Source organism: Myodes glareolus, chromosome 8 (genome assembly GCF_982192425.1).
Source record: "Myodes glareolus chromosome 8, mMyoGla1.1, whole genome shotgun sequence".
Classification (NCBI taxonomy): Eukaryota; Metazoa; Chordata; class Mammalia; order Rodentia; family Cricetidae; genus Myodes; species Myodes glareolus.
Window position 1 is genome coordinate 108,072,902 of NC_142033.1, and position 17,032 is coordinate 108,089,933.

The 17,032-nt window shown below is 56.5% G+C and overlaps 2 protein-coding genes across 2 annotated transcripts in view; one reads left to right on the plus strand and one right to left on the minus strand.

Moving 5' to 3' along the window:
* Nucleotides 1–322: 322 nt before the first annotated feature.
* On the plus strand, nucleotides 323–1,227 carry Timm13 (translocase of inner mitochondrial membrane 13). Its single transcript, XM_048460711.3, has 3 exons — nucleotides 323–511; nucleotides 586–654; nucleotides 875–1,227. Exons 1-3 carry the CDS (start codon nucleotides 392–394, stop codon nucleotides 971–973), a joined length of 288 nt encoding a protein of 95 aa, XP_048316668.1. The 5' UTR covers nucleotides 323–391; the 3' UTR covers nucleotides 974–1,227.
* Nucleotides 1,228–1,685: 458 nt separating this feature from the next.
* Nucleotides 1,686–17,032, minus strand: part of Tmprss9 (transmembrane serine protease 9) — a 21,459-nt gene continuing 6,112 nt past the window's right edge. Inside the window, exons 5-18 of the mRNA XM_048460675.2 lie at nucleotides 16,449–16,490; nucleotides 15,435–15,548; nucleotides 14,527–14,698; nucleotides 13,128–13,402; nucleotides 12,238–12,374; nucleotides 11,283–11,592; nucleotides 9,703–9,874; nucleotides 8,834–9,105; nucleotides 7,590–7,726; nucleotides 6,963–7,362; nucleotides 3,937–4,108; nucleotides 3,085–3,347; nucleotides 2,869–3,005; nucleotides 1,686–1,995 (exon numbers count right to left, since the gene is read on the minus strand). Of these exons, the coding sequence (XP_048316632.1) occupies nucleotides 1,834–1,995; nucleotides 2,869–3,005; nucleotides 3,085–3,347; nucleotides 3,937–4,108; nucleotides 6,963–7,362; nucleotides 7,590–7,726; nucleotides 8,834–9,105; nucleotides 9,703–9,874; nucleotides 11,283–11,592; nucleotides 12,238–12,374; nucleotides 13,128–13,402; nucleotides 14,527–14,698; nucleotides 15,435–15,548; nucleotides 16,449–16,490 (2,765 nt within the window). The 3' untranslated portion in view covers nucleotides 1,686–1,833. The remainder of the gene's footprint in view (nucleotides 1,996–2,868; nucleotides 3,006–3,084; nucleotides 3,348–3,936; nucleotides 4,109–6,962; nucleotides 7,363–7,589; nucleotides 7,727–8,833; nucleotides 9,106–9,702; nucleotides 9,875–11,282; nucleotides 11,593–12,237; nucleotides 12,375–13,127; nucleotides 13,403–14,526; nucleotides 14,699–15,434; nucleotides 15,549–16,448; nucleotides 16,491–17,032) is intronic.

Below are 17,032 nucleotides of genomic sequence, written 5' to 3' on the forward strand. Positions count from 1 at the left end.
GCACATGCGCGGCGGTGACCGGATAAAGTAATTTTGCGCCCGCATGAAAATGTACAGCCTTCTGGAAGTTGTAGTCTAGGTTTCATTATCCGCGATACCACAAAGGGATACTCTGGGTTTTTTCCTAGGGACAGTGCGCAAAGTCTCGTGGGAATTGTAGTTTGAACTTTACCGCAGCACCACGGACGATCGCTTGCCGTGGCGCGCTCAGAATTGTGGGAGATGTAGTTTGCTTCGTTTCCATGGTGACTCATGCCACAGCTTCCTAAGGGACTGGTGACGTCGCGCGCAGCCTTATGGGAACCGACGCGGTCTCCGTTTCCCGTGGTGCCTCGGCTTCCGGCGCCTGCGGGTCAGCGCGCGAGGCCGCGGCCCGGTTGACTGCGCAGCCATGGAGAGCGGCTTCGGTTCGGACTTCGGCGGCTCGGGCAGCGGGAAGCTAGACCCAGGGGTCATCATGGAGCAGGTGAAAGTGCAGATCGCCGTGGCCAACGCACAGGAACTGCTGCAGGTGCGGGGCGCGCCGGGATTGGTGATGGGGTTCCCCCGGGTGGGTCCCCGCTGAGGCCTCGCGTGTGTCCACAGAGGATGACGGACAAATGTTTCCGGAAGTGCATCGGGAAGCCCGGGGGCTCCTTGGATAATTCCGAGCAGGTGAGACTCCCCGGGAACGGCGGGATGGTGAGGGGCGCGGGGTCACGAACTGCAGGGAGTGAGGGACTTGACGCGTGCGCAACCCAGAGCCGCAGCCTGGGTTCTGCGCATGCGCGGGAGTGAGGGCAAAGGCTTCTGCGCATGTGTAATTGTAGTCTTAGTGGGTGATTAATTCCGGGTCATGTGACCCTAACTCAAGCTGGAGTCTCCTCCACTGCAGAAATGCATTGCCATGTGCATGGACCGCTACATGGACGCCTGGAACACCGTGTCCCGCGCCTACAACTCTAGACTACAGCGGGAACGAGCCAACATGTGACCGTCACCTCTTCCCCGGGACACCATGTGCTTGCCCACGGTCGGAACTGTTTCCCTACCCGCAAGGGCAGCTTGTGTCCGGTGACCCCAACTTGTCAGCATGGAGGGCCCGGAGGTCGAGGCCTCTCCCTTGGGCTGCGCTGCCCAGCTCGGTCTCAGAAGAGAGCGAGGACCAGTTTGAGCGCGGGGATCTGGCTGCCCCCACCTGAGCTGTGACCTGAGAGCAGGCCAATAAATGGCTGCTGGGGCAGAGAAGCTGGTGTGTCATTCTGCTGCCTCAGGCCCCCTCTGCATAACATAGTAGGCCTCCCAGGGTATTTTCCCCCTCGGTGTCCGTGGCCTGCAAACTCTCAGGGAAGGCATTAAGGAAGGCATCACTCCCCCACAAGAAAGGAGCGGCCTTGTGCATGACTGAGCGTGGTCTCAGGTGCCCATCATCTGGGTTGGGAACTGGGCTGGGATACACAGCGTGGTTCCCTGGCTCTGTAGAGCCATGCACGAGCCATCCCCAGCTCTGCATAAATCAAGTGTGGTGCACGTCTGTCAGTCCAGCGAGGGTGGGGGAGTTGTGTGACTACGACGGCCCGACGGGACAAAAGGATAAAATTTGAGGTTAGCCTTGGGTACATAAGACTGTCTCCCACATAAACAAAGGCACCAATGGGCCTGTTCAGAGACAAGCGCTTGCCGAGACACAGGTCCTGAGCCAGAGCTAGGGAGAGGGACTCTTTATTAGAACAATATACGCAGCCATAGGTAATTCCCATGAGACCGCTATGGCTGCCGGCACCAACTCCCCTGGCAGGTTGAGTGTCCATCAACTGTGTTTCCAGTCCAGGATTGTCGCCAGCCACACGGTGGTCACTCCTGGATGTTCTGGCCTATCCATCCTAGCACGGCAGCCACTCGAGTGTAGACACCTGGGAAGTGGGGCCTGCCACAGCCATAGCCCCAGCTGGTGACTCCAGTTAGCACCCACTGACCAGATGGCTCCCTGCAGGCCAAGGGTCCCCCTGCATCGCCCTGAAGGGAAAAGTGCTCTCAGACCGGCAACCCTCTAGGACCAGGGAGGACCCCACGTGAGAAAATGCCAAGGTGCCTGACTTTGCCATGTGTGGAATGGGTTCAGTGCTAATGTGTTTTCTTAAGGCTTCTGTTTGGCGCCTCTGCCTGGTCGTCCGGAACCCAGTGTGTATGCTGTGCCCATGAAAGCCAGAGTCAGGTGTTAGGTGATCGTCACTATTGCTCCCCACTCATTGCTTTTAGATGGGGACTTTCTGTGACCCTGGGAGTAGTCCCGGAAATCTGTACCCGCATAGAATGGGGCCACAGGCTTCAGTGTGCCTCCTGTGGGTTCTGTGACCCTGGGAGTAGTCCCGGAAATCTTCTGTACCCGCATAGAATGGGGCCACAGGCTTCTGTGTGCCTCCTGTGGGTTCTGAGCTCAGGTCCTCATCTCCCTATGCTTGAGAGGGAGCTGTGTTTATGTGTTGTCATTGATGCCGGCGCTGGCCTCAGACTCAGTAATCCTTCTCAGTCTCCCAACTTTGAGCTACCATGCCCTGTCAGGGCCCGCCAGTAGGATGCAGGGGTTGGGAAGCCCGGATATTGCCTTTGAACAAGCAGTTGTGACATGTGATGTCCCCAGAGTCAAAGGTGGCTGGGTCAGAGAGACTCTTGGGCAGGCTCTATAGAAAGGTGCTTGTCACACAAGCCTGAGGACCTGAATTAAATCCCGGAACCCAGGTGAAAATCCCCAGCTCAGGGCGGAGGCAGGAGGGTTCCTGGGGCTTAGGGATTCTCTGGGTGCATTGAGACCCTGACTCAAAAGACCATAGTATTGCAAGACTTAGACCAACCTGGGCTACAGAGGAATTCCGCGACCCATCCACTCACCGAGCAGCTGTCCACACCCCCCTGCGGGAAGCCTGCACACAACATGCGGCTGCTGATTTGTACCGGGTAGAAGCGGCGACACGTCTGCTCACTGAGGACGTGTACTGCGGCCTTCTGCAGCTGTCGGGCCATGGATCCTGCGGCAGCGAGGGAGGGAGTTGGATCGTGCCCGCATGTACCCTTCCACCGCCACCACCCCTCTCAGCGCGCACTTACCTCCCTCCCGTAGGGAGCCCCAGCCGGTGATGACACAGCGCGCGCCTTCTGGGGGCCGCGCGGGCCCCGGCAGGCAGATTGGTCGCACCAGGCGACTGCGGCGCACTGGACTTGCCAGCTCTAGCAATGCCACGTCGTAGTCCAGCGTGTAGAGGTTGTAGAACGGGTGGCGGTAGATGCGCGCCACGCGCTCCAGCTGGCCCTCGGCGCTGCTCAGGAACGGGGTGCCCAGGAAGGCTGCCCACTGCATAGGGTCCCCGTAACTGCAGGGTGCGTGTAGGCAGAGTCACTGTCCCAGTGGAAATGGGTCGCTCTGTCCCCCTACCCAATTCGGGCTCACCCAGCCGCGAGGTGTGTCCCTCTGAGGGAACACCCATCATCTGGCACCATACCCAGCGCTGAGGATGGTCCCCATTCCTGCCCTCTACACCCTCTGGAGACCTCACACAGGCTCTTGACTCCTCTCAGCCACCCAGTAGAAATGGGGCTGCTGTGTGTGTATACACGCGCGCACACACTCACACCACAGTCCGACCAGCACAGAGCCGAGGGAATACCACCAGCCTCTACCATTTCTACTCGGACGCCTGGCGGCCTGGCACTCAGCCCTCCAGAGTGGAGCCTGCTGGCCAGCACCTCAGACACAGCATGGGAACATGTCCCTCCCTTTCACCCTATGCCCCACAGGCACATGAGCGCACGTTGGGGGTTCCCTTTAGGAAATACACCCTCTATGTCCAGAGCCCTGCCAGGGAGATGGTGCCTTCTGTCCGGTGGCCTTGGGGACTGAAGCCGTATTACAGAGGTGGGCTGGGAACGGGCAGATGGACCCCTCACCGAGGCAGGACTCACACGTCAAAGCAGTGTGCCGCGGACAGAAGCCACCTCTCGGCCACCAGTACGGCCCCGCAGCGGTGCTCCCTGCGCCGCAACCACAGACTCACTTGCCAGGGCCACTCCCCACGCGAGGCCGAGCTGCCGCCCACGATCCGGGTCAGAGCCCCTGGGGGTGCCAGGCCACAGTCTGCGGAGAGCAGGGACCCTGTGAGCTCCGGGCAGAGGGTCTTCTCCCTCTACAGTCTCTGTGACTCCGTGTGACTTGCCCCAGCTATCCCCACACCCACTGGCCTCTCAATGAATCCAGCACAGAGCTGTCCCCATTGTCCTATGGGAGGGGCAGAGGATGGCTTCATGTCCCCCCCAGCTGGCTCCTCTTTCCCAGAGCTGAGGTGGGGTGTCGCTTCCTGGCCCAGCCTCAACGAATTTGAAAGGAGCCCAGGGAAAGGTAAATTCACCGGCCCCAGAGTAGCTCCAGGCAAGACACAGGAGGCCGACTGAATCCCTCAGCCCTCGCAACCGCAGCCTCTGAAGCAACCGCCTTCCCATAGCGAATGGCCAGCGCTGGGGTCCCATCTTGGGGCTTCCCAGGTCTCCAGCCAAGGCGCTTAAAGGCCACTGTATTACCAGGTTGAAGGCAGTGTGGAGTCACCTGGACTGTGGCTGTTCCCTAATTACGAAAGGTGGGAACGTCGTCACCTTCACCAGGGGTCCTGAGGCACAGGAGCGCTTCTGATGATGACCCACCCCTTCTGCGTGTGACCCCAACTCTGCCCTTCTTGTAGAAATGTCACAGTGGAGTTAGGAGCAGCGCCCCAGCCGTAGCTGGAGTTAGAACAGGACATGAATGGACCAATGGGGTCTCCCCCAGGACCTTCCAGAACCCAGCCTGAGCCAGCACCCCAGCAGGAAGCCATGGCTGAGGCAGCTATATGGCTACACCTGGGGGCAGTTGGAGGACCGGAACTCTGAGAGAAGTAGAAACAAACATGGCCCCCTTACCAACTGTCCAGGGCCCCAAGGAAGGGGACGCTGGCCTCTAGATCAGTGTTTCTCAAACTGTGGGTCGACCCCTTTGGGAGTCTACTGACTCTTCCACAGGGCCGCCTGAGACCATCAGAAAACAGATCATACATTAAGACCATAGTAGTAGGGAAATTACAGTTATAAAGTAGCAATGGAAATAATTTCATGGTTGGGGTCACCACGGCATGAGGACCTGCATTAAAGGGTCGCAGCGTCAGGAAGGCCACTGCTCTGGATGCTTACGCCACCCGTGCAAGAGCAGGGGTGGGATGGGACCATACAGAGCGGACGCCGGCCGTGTTGTGCTCTGCGCTGGGTCTTTCTCCAGCCTCTGTTTAAAAGGTGGGGCGTTGAGATGCAGCTGGAGCTCAGACTACAGGTTTTGTGGCACCAACCCTTGTCTACAAAGCTTAACCGAACCATCATCCCTCTCCAGCCCTCTTCTTTCTCCTTCTGAAACTGGCTTGCTCTCTCCTCTTTCTCTCTTTTTATTTTATTTGAACATTCCTAGCCATGATGAAGGCCAGACTCCAGCACTCAAACCACTCCCCCAACCCCCCAGTGTGGATTTTAGGCGGGGCGCCATCCCAACCACGCCCCCAGCCCCTCTCTGGGGATTCTAGGCGGGGCTCCACCCTGACCACGCCCCCAGCCCCTCTCTGGGGATTCTAGGCGGGGCTCCACCCCCAAGCCAAGCCTTCATCCTTCTTGCTGATCAGAGACAGTTGCCCACACTAGCTTTCAACGCCCCTCATAGCTCAGGCTGGCCTTGGTTTTGTGATGACACCATCAAGTGGCTGAGACAACAGGTGTTTGCAACAGGCCCAGCGTGATCTTTTCTTATCAGGACAGTTTACACTGGGGAACCTGCCTCAGGGACCTCTTTTTACCAAAATGCCTATATATAGACTGTCTTCAAACAGTCACATTCTGGAGTCTAGGGAGTTGAGTGAACCTGGGACATGTGACAGCCCTTGTAGGTCTGACTGTCACCCACACAGGCATGTGGAGCTTATGCATCTCGGCAAGTGAAATGAGTATTGGATCCTACCACCATTACCAGGGCCCTGGGGTTGGCAAGAGCCCTGGTGGGTGGAGGGGCCTCCCATCGGTGCTGCCTCCTTTGGGGAGTTGGAGGAGCTGAGGACACCAGGTCCTGATGACACACTGCAGTAGGGGACTGACAGAGGGGTGAGGGGTGGGAGCGACACTGGGGCTCATGGGCTCTAACACTAGACCTAAGAGGTCCATAGCAGCTTTGGCCATAAGCGGTGGTCACAGTAATGCTGGCGCCTACTGGCCCCGTAGCCTTTTTCTCAGCAGAGGCTTGATTTTAGCTCCTTCCAACTCGCAGCTCTGCCACATTGGAGCTAAAATCCAAGTCCCCCAGCTCCAGGTCATCCACAGAGCTCCAGCTGACCATGACCCCAGGGTGTGGCTCAGCAGAAGGGTACTTCCAATGCCTGCCAGGCCCTGGGGTCTGTCCCCTGTGCTAACAGAATGAAGAGAGAGAGGGGAGTGGCAGCCTGGCGTGAAAGCACAGGCTGTCATCTCAGGACTCAGGAGTTCAAGGTCAGCCTCAGGTACTAAGTGGGCTCTCGGCCACCACAGGCCTTGATAACAAGAAATGGTTCCACGGGCATGGCTGTGCACAAGCCTCTGACCCCAGTACGGAAAGCAGCAGAGGCAGGAGGATGGCTGGGACTCGCCTGCTGCAGCAGAAGCCCAGAAGCTCCATGCTCAATGAGATACCTAGTCTCTTTGGTGGAGGGGGATACAGACGGCCCCCTTTGGCCTCTGCATGCACACACATGTGCGCACACAAAATGGACACAAGACATCATCACACAGCAGGACGTGGGGAAAGGGCCGTCTGAAGGCCTGGCAGGCAGCCACAGGGCCTCGATATTGAACTCCAGCTCTGGAATTTGGGACAATATGTTTTCAGTGCCATCGTATCTAACCCCAGCCGTGACAGGGACCCCCCGGCATTACACCACGTGGTGTCACCATACCTGGCAGCTGGGAATGTGTGGTGGTGCCCAGGACATTCAGATCTGGCGTCTGTGCCCTGGTGGTGGTGCTCCTGGCAGACAGTGTTGTGTTGGGTGTTCTAGTGGTCACCCTGCTGGTGGCCCTGGGGGTTGCAGGTCTGCTGGTGGTAGCCTCTTGGAGAGTGAGGCCAGCCGTTCTGGGGGGCTGGTTTGGACTAAGCCATGTGCTGGAGGTGTGGGGGCGAGGTGTGGAGCTGGGGCCTGAGGACATGGCCTTCAGGATCCAGTCCTGGAGGCGCGTGATGCGTGCGTATACGCCGGGCTTCTTAGCTTGGGCGCAGCCAATGCCCCAGCTCACGATGCCGGCCAGGTAAAAGACACCGGGTGTCTCCTCACATGCCAGGGGGCCACCAGAGTCACCCTGCAGGAGAGGGACACCACCAGCACTTTGTGGGACACCCTCTCCCGCCGGACATCAGGCTTCGCTGGGCGACCTTAGACCCCACTCCCAGCCCCTCCTTTCACTCCTGCTCTCCCTTTCTGAGAGCTGGGCATAGGATCCAGGGCCTCACACACGCTAGGCGAGTGTTCATCACTGAGCTTACCCCAAGCCTTAGAGGGAGCTTGGGGTACCCCTGTGACACCCACCTGGCAGGAGTCGACTCTGCCCTCCAGGAAGCCGGCACACAGCATGCGGTCCGTGAGGGAGAAGTTGTACAGGGCGCCACACATCTTCTGTCCTATGATGCCCACAGACGCCTTCTGCAGGATGTCGGGCTTGGTGCCTGCCAGGAAAGAGAGCGCAGAACGCCATCCAGTGGCTCTTCACCACGCAGGGCCACCAGGTGCTGTCCCTGTCCCAGAAACAATAAGCATATCCTACAGGAATGTTTGTTTGAGACAGGATCTCACTGTGTAGCCCTGGCTGTCCCAGAACTCACAGTGATCCTCCTGCCTCTGCTTCCCAGGTGCTGGGATTAAAGGTGTGCGCCACCACCGCCCGGCTATCATTTTCTCCTTGTGGGGCTTGGGTGAAACACAGGGACTTTGCATATGTTAGGTGAATGTTCAGTACACCCCTGACTCTTGGGGGTTTGAGGGTCTCACTATGTAACCCAGGTTGGCCTTAACCAGGTGATGCCCCAGCTCTGAGGCTGAGGACTGGGAAGACAGCTGCAGGCCACCATTCCCATTCTGACACAACTGTTTCACAAAGGGTTAGAGCACAGGTCATGACTCCTTTGGGGGGGGGGTGTCCCATAGCAGACATCTACATTACAATTTATAACAGTAGCAAAATTACACTTATGAAGTAGCAACAAAGTAACTTCATGGTTGGGGTCACACAACATGAGGGACTGTGTTAGAGGTCCCAGCACAGGAGGGTTGAGAACCACTGACCTAGAGCATCAATATTTTCAGCTTATTCTGTTAGTGAATGGAGGTGTAGGGAGCCACGTGACAATAAAGCATTATTCATACCTAGTCGTGTGGCCTCTGGCATAGCAAGGGGCTAGTGGCTTAATGCTGTGGCCAATGGGTCAGCACAGATATCTTTTGCATTCACCTGGTCAATGAATATGTAAATTTATTTTTGTTTGTTTTGTTTTTTGAGACAGAGTCTCTCTACATAGCCCCGGCTGTCCTAAAACTCAATATGTAGACCAGGCTAACCTTGAACTCAGAGATCTGCCTGCCTCTGCCTCCCTAATACTGGGATTAAAAGGCTTGAGCCACCACTGCCTGGTGAATGTGTCAATAAAATATGATTTATACACAGAAATGAGGGTCCATATGTAGCCCCTAGGAGACACTGAGTGCCTCTTAGGATATGGGATCAGTACAGCCAAACCCCATCCTTCCCATCATTCCCTCCCTCTGGGCCTGCTCACCATTTCCCTCCTGCATGTTGCCCCAGCCTGAGATCATGCACTTCCGGCCCACAGGGAACTTGTGGGTGGCCAGAGGGAGACAGATGGGCTGGATGTACTTGTTGAAGACCAGTGGCCGGGCCAACTCCAGCAAGGCAACATCAAAGTCCAGGATGCCTGGGTTGTAGCGGGGATGCAGGACCACCTTTCGCAGCCCCAGCTTCACGGGGCTCCCGCCAACACCAAGCAGGGACGTGGTGCCCAGGTGCGCCTGCACCTGGTCTGCCTTGGTGCTGCAGAGACAGGACCTCAGGCATGCCTGCCCTGCCCCCTCCCAGCCCACACCAGCAACCCACGGAGGGTCCTAGGAGGAGATCCGATGGAGAGTGCACCCTCAGGGCTTTGCTTTTCGTCATTTCGGCCAAGACCCTAGCAACTTCTTTGTTCTGCTTTTCCAGACAAGGTTTCTCTATAGCTTCGGAGCCTGTCCTGGAACTTGCTCTAAAGACCAGGCTGGCTCAAACTCACAGAGATCCGCCTGTCCCTGCCTCCTGAGTGCTGAGACTAAAGGTGTGCGCCACCAGCACCCGGCTGACCCTACCAGCTTTATCGGTGTCATAGGTCAGACTGCAGGTGTCATAGGTCAGACTGCAGGTGTCATAGGTCAGACTGCAGGTGTCATAGGTCACTGCAGGTGTCATAGGTCAGGCCTTAGCTGCTGAGCCCAAAGGGAACAGTTGTGGGCCTGAGCCACCCTGTATAATGCAGGCAGTCAGGAGTAAGGGCTTCCTGGTTTGGGTCTGTTTGGTGGTTTACTCTGAGACAGAGTGACAGAAGCTGGTGCCTGCTGGACGCCCCGGGGTCTGCTATCGGGCTCTGAGGGGCCTTACTGGTTGAAGCAGTGGGCGGCTGAGAGCAGCCAGTGGTCTCCCACCACGGTGGCCCCACAAAAATGCTTGGATCCTTCCTTCAGGCTGGCCTGCCAGGGCACCTCCCCAGACACGGCGCTGAGCCCACCCACAATCCGAGTGGGCTTGTCCATCGCGGGTCTGGCCCCACACTCTGCGAGAGAGGACAGACGAGAATACTCAGGGGTCGCCCATTCTGGCCCCCGAGAGACCTATGTACAGACCTACATCAGCCAGATCACCCAGGGTGATGGGGCTGGGGGTATACAAGGGAAACCGGACGAGACCCAGTGGGAGCCACAGGACCCACAGAGTCACATCTACATGGTGCTGAAAAACAGGAACAAATGATAGGGAGAAATCCTGACCACGAAGGAGGCAGAACTCACAGTCCGAGCACACCAGGCCCGGGTCCCCGCCCCCCAGTACCATAGAACACACACATGCTCACACAAACTGATGAAACCCGAAGAGGCATACAGGGATGGGGCCCAGGAGGGCCACACTGGTCACTTCTTGCTGACCCTTCGCGACTTCATTTTCAAATGCACCTACATTACACTCTCAAAAAATTAAAAATGAAGCCAAGAATAGTAGTGGAGGCCTTTAATCCCAGCACCTGGAGACAGAGGCAGGCAGATCTCTGTGAGTTCAAAGTCAACCTGGTCTACAAAGTGAGCTCCAGGTCAGCCAGGGCTACACAGTGAGACCTGCCTCCAAAAAAAAATTAAAATTAAAATTAGAAATGTATGCCCGAAGAAAGACCAACCTACAGGCTGTGCTCATGACAGACATCAGCCAATCCCCTACTGAGTGCTTTGTGGCAGAAATCAATAACCAGTCGCCCATTTCCCTGCCGGTCTCAAGACTGATACCAATAATAAATCGTTTAGCTCCCATCAAGCGCTTTCACGGCAGACACCAATATTCAATCACTAGTTTCTCACTGAGGATTCAAGGCAGGCATTGTCAATCAATCACCAATCCTCCATCTGAGGCACTAGTCAGGCATTGTCAATCAATCACCAATCCTCCATCTGAGGCACTAGTCAAAGTCATCAAACCTGATACATTTTGCCAATTCCTTCAAGTTGTCCTCTGACCTACACAAATGCGCGCGCATGCGCACGCGTGACACACACACACACATACACACACACACCACCACCACCACCACCACCACCACCACCAAAAGAAGCAGTAATCAGCGGCCAATCTCCCACAGTGTGAAACCAGACATCAGCAGTTGATCACAGCTGGGCCTGATGGTGCACGCCTTCAATCCCAGGCAGAGACAGGTACATCTCTATGAGTTCGAAGCCATCCTTGCACACAAAGAGTTCCAGGGCAGCCAGGGTTACACAGAGAGACCCTGTCTCAATTCCCTCAAAAATTCACCAATTTCTTGCTGTCTATCATGACAGACGTTGACAGTCGATTACCTACCCCTCACCTGGTGCCTCAAGATGGGCAATTAAGCGCCCATCAGGCATCGACAGTCAATTATGGATCTCCCTAATTTATACAACCCCTCCTGGGAGGGGCCTGCCGCCCCATAGTACCTTGTAGCTTGGCCGCAGTGCTGGGGTGTCGTGGTGTGGTGCTGGGGGCAGCCGTGGGTTTGGCAGAGGTATTGGGCACCGGACTCTCAGGGCTGGTCTGCCAGGGAGAGCTGGGGGTGACATGAGCAGGGGCCGCCGTGGGACCCACAGCCATGTTGGTCACCTCCAGGATCCAGTCCCGCAGCTGGGTGACGCGGGTGTAGACCCCTGGCCGCCGAGCTTCCGCACAGCCGATCCCCCAGCTCACAATGCCAGCAAGGAAGAATCTTCCAGAAGGCTCCTCGCAGACCAGAGGTCCCCCTGAGTCACCCTGGAAAACAGGGGTGCTCTCTCAGCATGGACAGGTTTGGGTGTCCACGAGGGCTGAGGTTGTGCGGGTGGAGGGGCCCACTCTGAGGCCACGCACGGCGACGCCGGCTCTGTGGCCCGCACGGGGGACTCCGGGCAGAACCACAGTTGCAGGTCTCCACGCAGAGCAAGGACAGCAAAAGTAAAGTCATCACCATTCATGCCAGGTGCCGTGCACACCTTTGTTGATTCATTTATTTAGATATTTGTATGCATGAATATTTCATCTGCCTGTCTGTGCACTGCCTTTGTGCCTGGTGCCCTCAGAGGCCAGAAGAAGGCATCATATCCCCTAAAGCTCTTAACCAGGGAGTCATTCCTCCAAGAGGCAGAGGCAGGAGGCTCTCTGTGTCTACAGAGCAAGGCCAACCAGACCTGCATAGAGAAACCCTGTCTCAAAAACAACAGTAAAAACATACAGCGACTTCTATTTTCATAATATACAGTCAGCCACAGGAGTTCAGAATGGGTATTGAATATTTGTTTTTCTTTTTGAGACAGAGCCTCAAGTAGCTCGGGCTGGCCTCAGACTCCCAGTGTAGTTCAGGATGACCCTGACGGTTCTGGGAGCGAGGGGACAGAGGGAAACAGAAAGCTGGCAGCCCACCTGACAGGAGTCCACCTTCCCATCCAGGTAGCCGGCACACACCATCCTGTCCGTGAGCGAGGGGCCATACAGACTGGCACACAAGCTCTGGTCCAACAGCTCCACCGTGGCTTTCTGGAGGACCTCTGGCTTCACCACTACCCAGAGGGTGACAGAGAAAAGCAGGCTGGGAACTCCGGACCCCAGCAGGCTCTCCGAGCCAGGAGACTGAAGACCGTTTCCCAAGCTTCCCGGGGCCACCCGCCCCTCACCCTCACAACATCTACCAGAGGATTGGGTTCCTCGTCACTTCTCCCCACCCGTGCTCACTGCTCACGTGACATCTGCTTCCTCCTGCCACACCCTCAACTCCCACTTACCCAAGGGAGAACTCACTCTCAGTCCCAGTAAAGGGCACTCACTCTTGTTCTCCTGGCTATAAGCTTTTTTTTTTCTTTTTTAATTTTTGTTGTTTTCTTTATGAGACGAGGTCTCTTGTAGCCCAGGCTAACCTTGAACTCACTTCCTAGTCAGAGTGACCTTGGACTTCATCCACCTGACTTAAATTCTTAAATTCGGGGATGACAGTTGTATGCTGCCGCTTTGGTTTTACAGAATTTCTTTTCTCTTTTTCCTTACCAGAGGTATTGAACCCACACACTTCTATGCTAGATAGCTACCCTGACCACGCCCCCAGCCCCTCTCTAGGGGATTCTAGGCGGGGCTCCATCCCTGACCACGCCCCACCATGCGTTTAGTTTTCTTTCACAAGGTGTTGCTGGCCAGATTCCCCTGCCTCAGGCCCACAATCTTATGGGCTCAGAGTCTGGAGCCGCCATTGCCGGGCCGCAAGCTCCTATTTCAGAGCTGGACAGAGGCAGTGGGGGGTGAGAGGATGCACGAGGGCTTACGGAAGTCCTCCTTCAGGTAACCCCAGCCCGAGATCAGGCACTTCTTGTGTGGCGGAAAAACATGCGTGGCAGCGGGGAGGCAGGCGGGCTGCACGTAGCGACCGAAGGGTAGCGGGCGAGCCAGCTCCAGCACCGCCACGTCGAAGTCCGCGGTGTCCGCGTCGTAGGCAGGATGCTTGGAGATGTGGAGCACGCGCGCGCGCACGGTGCTGGCCTCCGAGCCGCTCAGGTGCACGCTACCCGCCTGGGCCGCCCACTGCGCAGGGTCCTGGAATCTGAGGAGTTCGAGGGGTGCGGCTTAAATGAGGGGGGAGCTCAGAGCAGTCGGCAAGGAAAGACAGTAAAGGATGCGGGACTGCGATTGTGGATATCTCTGTCCTCAGCCCGATATCAGGATGCAAGGACTAGCCAGAGGCCTCCGTGGGCACAGACGCGTGCGGCCAAGCCTGTCGGCCTGAGTTCGATTCCACATTGGGTGGAAGAAACGAATCAGTTACTGCAAGTTGTCCTCTTCCACACACACACACACACACACACACACACACACACACACACGTCTGGCACGTGCACCCACATGTATACAGACACAAAACAGACAAATGAAAAGCTGAGTAGGATTGCACACGCCTTTGATGCCAGCGCGTGGGAGCAGAGCAGCGGATCTCTGTGAGCTCAAGGACAGCCTGGTCTACAGACTGAGTTGCCCGACAGTTACATAGTGAGACCCTGTCTCAAAATTAAGTAATAAATGAAAATGAATGCAGACTGGGCTATGGCTGGGTACCTGTAACCCCAGTACTCAGGAAGCTGAGGCAGGAGGATTATGAACTCCTGGGAAACCTAGTGAGCCTTGTCTTTTTTTTTTTTTTTTCTCAAGACAGGGTTTCTCTGGGTAAGAGTCCAGGGACTCATTCTGTAGACCAAACTGGCCCCGAACTCAGAGATCCACCTGCCTCTGCCTCCCAAGTGCAGGGATTAAAGGTTTGTGCCTTCACCACCTGAGGTCTCGTCTTTCAAAATTAATTAATTAATCAAAAAAAGAAAAGAGGACCTGGAGAGATGCCCAGTGGTTAGCACACCAGTTGCTCCTGCAGAGACCTGCTGCTCAGTTCTCCGCACCCTCATACTGGCTCACGACCATCTGTAACTCCAGTTCTAGGGCATCCAACGCTGCCTTATGGTCTCTGTGAGCATCAGGAATGCACATGGTGCACAGACAGACTGACAGACAGAACGTCCATACGCTTAAAAACGGATAAACCGGAAGAGAAGAGGAGGGGAGGGAATGGAAGAAGAAGGAGTGGACTTTGGAAAAAATAGGCTGTGGGGGGGGTGAGGAGGGGGAGAAGCAGATGGACTGAGTCTGAGCCATGGGACAGCGGGACTAGGTGGGACTCACTCATTGAAGCAGTGGGCAGCAGACACCAGCCACCTGGCCCCAATGATGGTGGCCCCGCAGAAGTGTTCATGGCTCTCGCGAAGGCTGACCTGCCAGGGGAACTCCCCGGGGGCTGCCTCTACACCACCCACGATCCTGCCAGCCGACCTCCAGGCTGGCTGCCAGCCGCAGTCTGCAAGACACAAGGCCACTGACTGTAGCCCTGGCTGTCCTGGAACTCGCTCGGTAGCCCAGACTAGCCTCGAACTCACAGAGATCCGCCTGCCTCTGCCTCCCAAGTGCTGGAATTAAAGGCGTGCGCCACCTCCGCCCAACTTAATGTCTTTCTTTTAAAAAAGGCTCTTTCCAGCCCAAGCTTCCTTGATCCTCTCCCCTCAGCTCCTGCGAGCTTGGATGGCAATGTCTGCACCACTCATAACTGTTGATGCTGGAGGACTGAGCCCACCGTGGTCCTGGGCTGGAGTGAGCAGGGGAGAGAGCAAGCGCAGGCTCCCTCCACAGCCTCAGCTTGAGCTCCTGCCCCGAATCCCCACAACCGTGGCCTGTGAGCTGAAACACCCCATTCCTCCCACGTTGTTTTTGCTCTGTGGGTTTTATCCCAGCGGCAGGGAGCAGACTAGAACGCCGCTGTCGTCTTCCTGCACAGGCTGAAATTGCCAGGCACGTTGATGACCACATAGTATTTTCTCCACTCCTTGCTCAGATTGGACCAGTCCTTGTTCCTGGCACCACAGAGCTGCAGGCTGCCTACACCTGCTTGAGTCTGAGGATTGTCCCCTCTGGACAGCCATGCTTAGCTAGCGGGTGCTTCCTGCCCTCTACATTGCCAACCTTCCCTTTGCCCCATTCAGCGCGAACCCAGAGCGCCCCGGGCCCCGGGCCCCGGGCATGATGCACTGAGCACTGACCGCACTGAGCCTCGTCAGACCGGTCGGAGCAGTCCACTCTGTCATCACACTCCGGGTTCTCCCGGCTCACGCACTGACTGTTTGCGCAGGAGAAGGTGTTGGCGGGGCAGCGGCCTGGGGACAAAGAACCCAGCTGGCAGTGGCAACTCACGGTGCCCACTGGGAACCCCCACAGCGGAAAACCTCTGAGCTCTCTGCTTATCTCTGGGGACAGGGCAGGGCTAGACAACACGACTGCGTGTGAGCCCTGAGCAGTTTGTGTGAGGCGTGTAGACCAGGCTGGCCCGGAACTCAGAGACCTGCCTGCCTCTGCCTCCTGCGTGCTGGGATAGAAGACGTGTGCCACCATGCCTGGCTCCTGCTTTGGTTTTTTACAATAGAATTCTGTCACCTTCTTTGATGACAACTTAATTGTCACCTTGGTGGGATCTAAAAGTGACGGAGATGAGTGTCCGCCTGTCTGAGAGGAAATCTCTTCACTGGGTTAGTTGGGGTGGGCCACGCTGCTGGGCTGGCCTAGGGCCACCTCTCTCTGTTTCCTGACTGCAGACTCAATGTGACCAGCTGCCTGCCGCTGTGCCCTCCCCACCATGATGGAGGGTGCTAACTGTGGCCAGAGCAAACCCCTCCTCCCTTAAGTCGCCTGTGTTAGGTGATTGTCACCATAACAGACCAGTGGTGGAGACAACTTTCAAAACAAATACTGGCTGGGCATGGGGGTGCACATTTAACCCGAGCACTCAGGGGGCAGAGGCAGAGCTCTGAGTTTGGGGTCAGCCTGGGCTACAGAGTGAGACCCTGCCTTTAGAAACAAAGCAATAGCATTTGCTGAGGCAGGGCTGGCTGTGGACAATGCTTGGTGGTACCTCACTAAAGTCAGCCCCTCCTGGCCCACGCCTGCAATGTTGCGGTCCCCAGGAAGCAGGGGCCCACAGAGGTCACACGTGGGATTCCCGGAGAGAAGTTTTAGGGATCTTCAGGGGAAGCGGAGCTGCGGGCAGAGCCCAGTCCTACCTGACTTTAAGTCCCTCTCGGTCACCTGACTGTCACACCTTCCTGAAGCAGAACAGACAAAATCAAGTGAGAGCCAGGCTGAGGCAGGAGGACTGCTTTTGAGTCAGCCTGGGCTATATGCGGAGATCCTGTCCAGCTTCCCCTCCCTCAGAGGTCAGCTGTGTGAGTGCAGCTCGCTCTGGCCTCAGCCTGGCTGGTCAGGGACAGCACTAAAGAGCCACACAAGGCTGGCAGCCTCCCTCCTTGTGGGGAACGTGCTGTCACTGAAGAATGTTCTAGAAGATGGCACTGAGATGGTGGTCACCAAGACCCCAGCCATCGCGTCAGGGCTGGGGACAGTAAGGCCTAGGTGATGAGTGTCTCTAACTGACTCTCCCGTTCTTTGTTTGTTTGTGTTTTTCAAGACAGGGTTTCTCTGTGTACTCTGGCTGTCTTGGAACTCACTCTGTAGACCAGGCTGGCCTCAAACTCATAGAGATCTGCTGGGATTAAAGGCGTGAAGCCATCATGCCCAGTTAATTCCAGAGTTTTCTGTATGTCTTTGACCATAACGAACCAAGGATGAGTAAACCCAGGGTGTGAGG

Excerpts from the sequence above, each read along its gene's own strand:
- Timm13 (XM_048460711.3), top strand. The coding sequence starts at position 392 with ATGGAGAGCGGCTTCGGTTCGGACTTCGGCGGCTCGGGCAGCGGGAAG. Across the intron at positions 512-585 it reads ACGCACAGGAACTGCTGCAG|AGGATGACGGACAAATGTTT; the intron begins GTGCGGGGCGCG and ends GTGTGTCCACAG. Across the intron at positions 655-874 it reads CCTTGGATAATTCCGAGCAG|AAATGCATTGCCATGTGCAT; the intron begins GTGAGACTCCCC and ends CCTCCACTGCAG.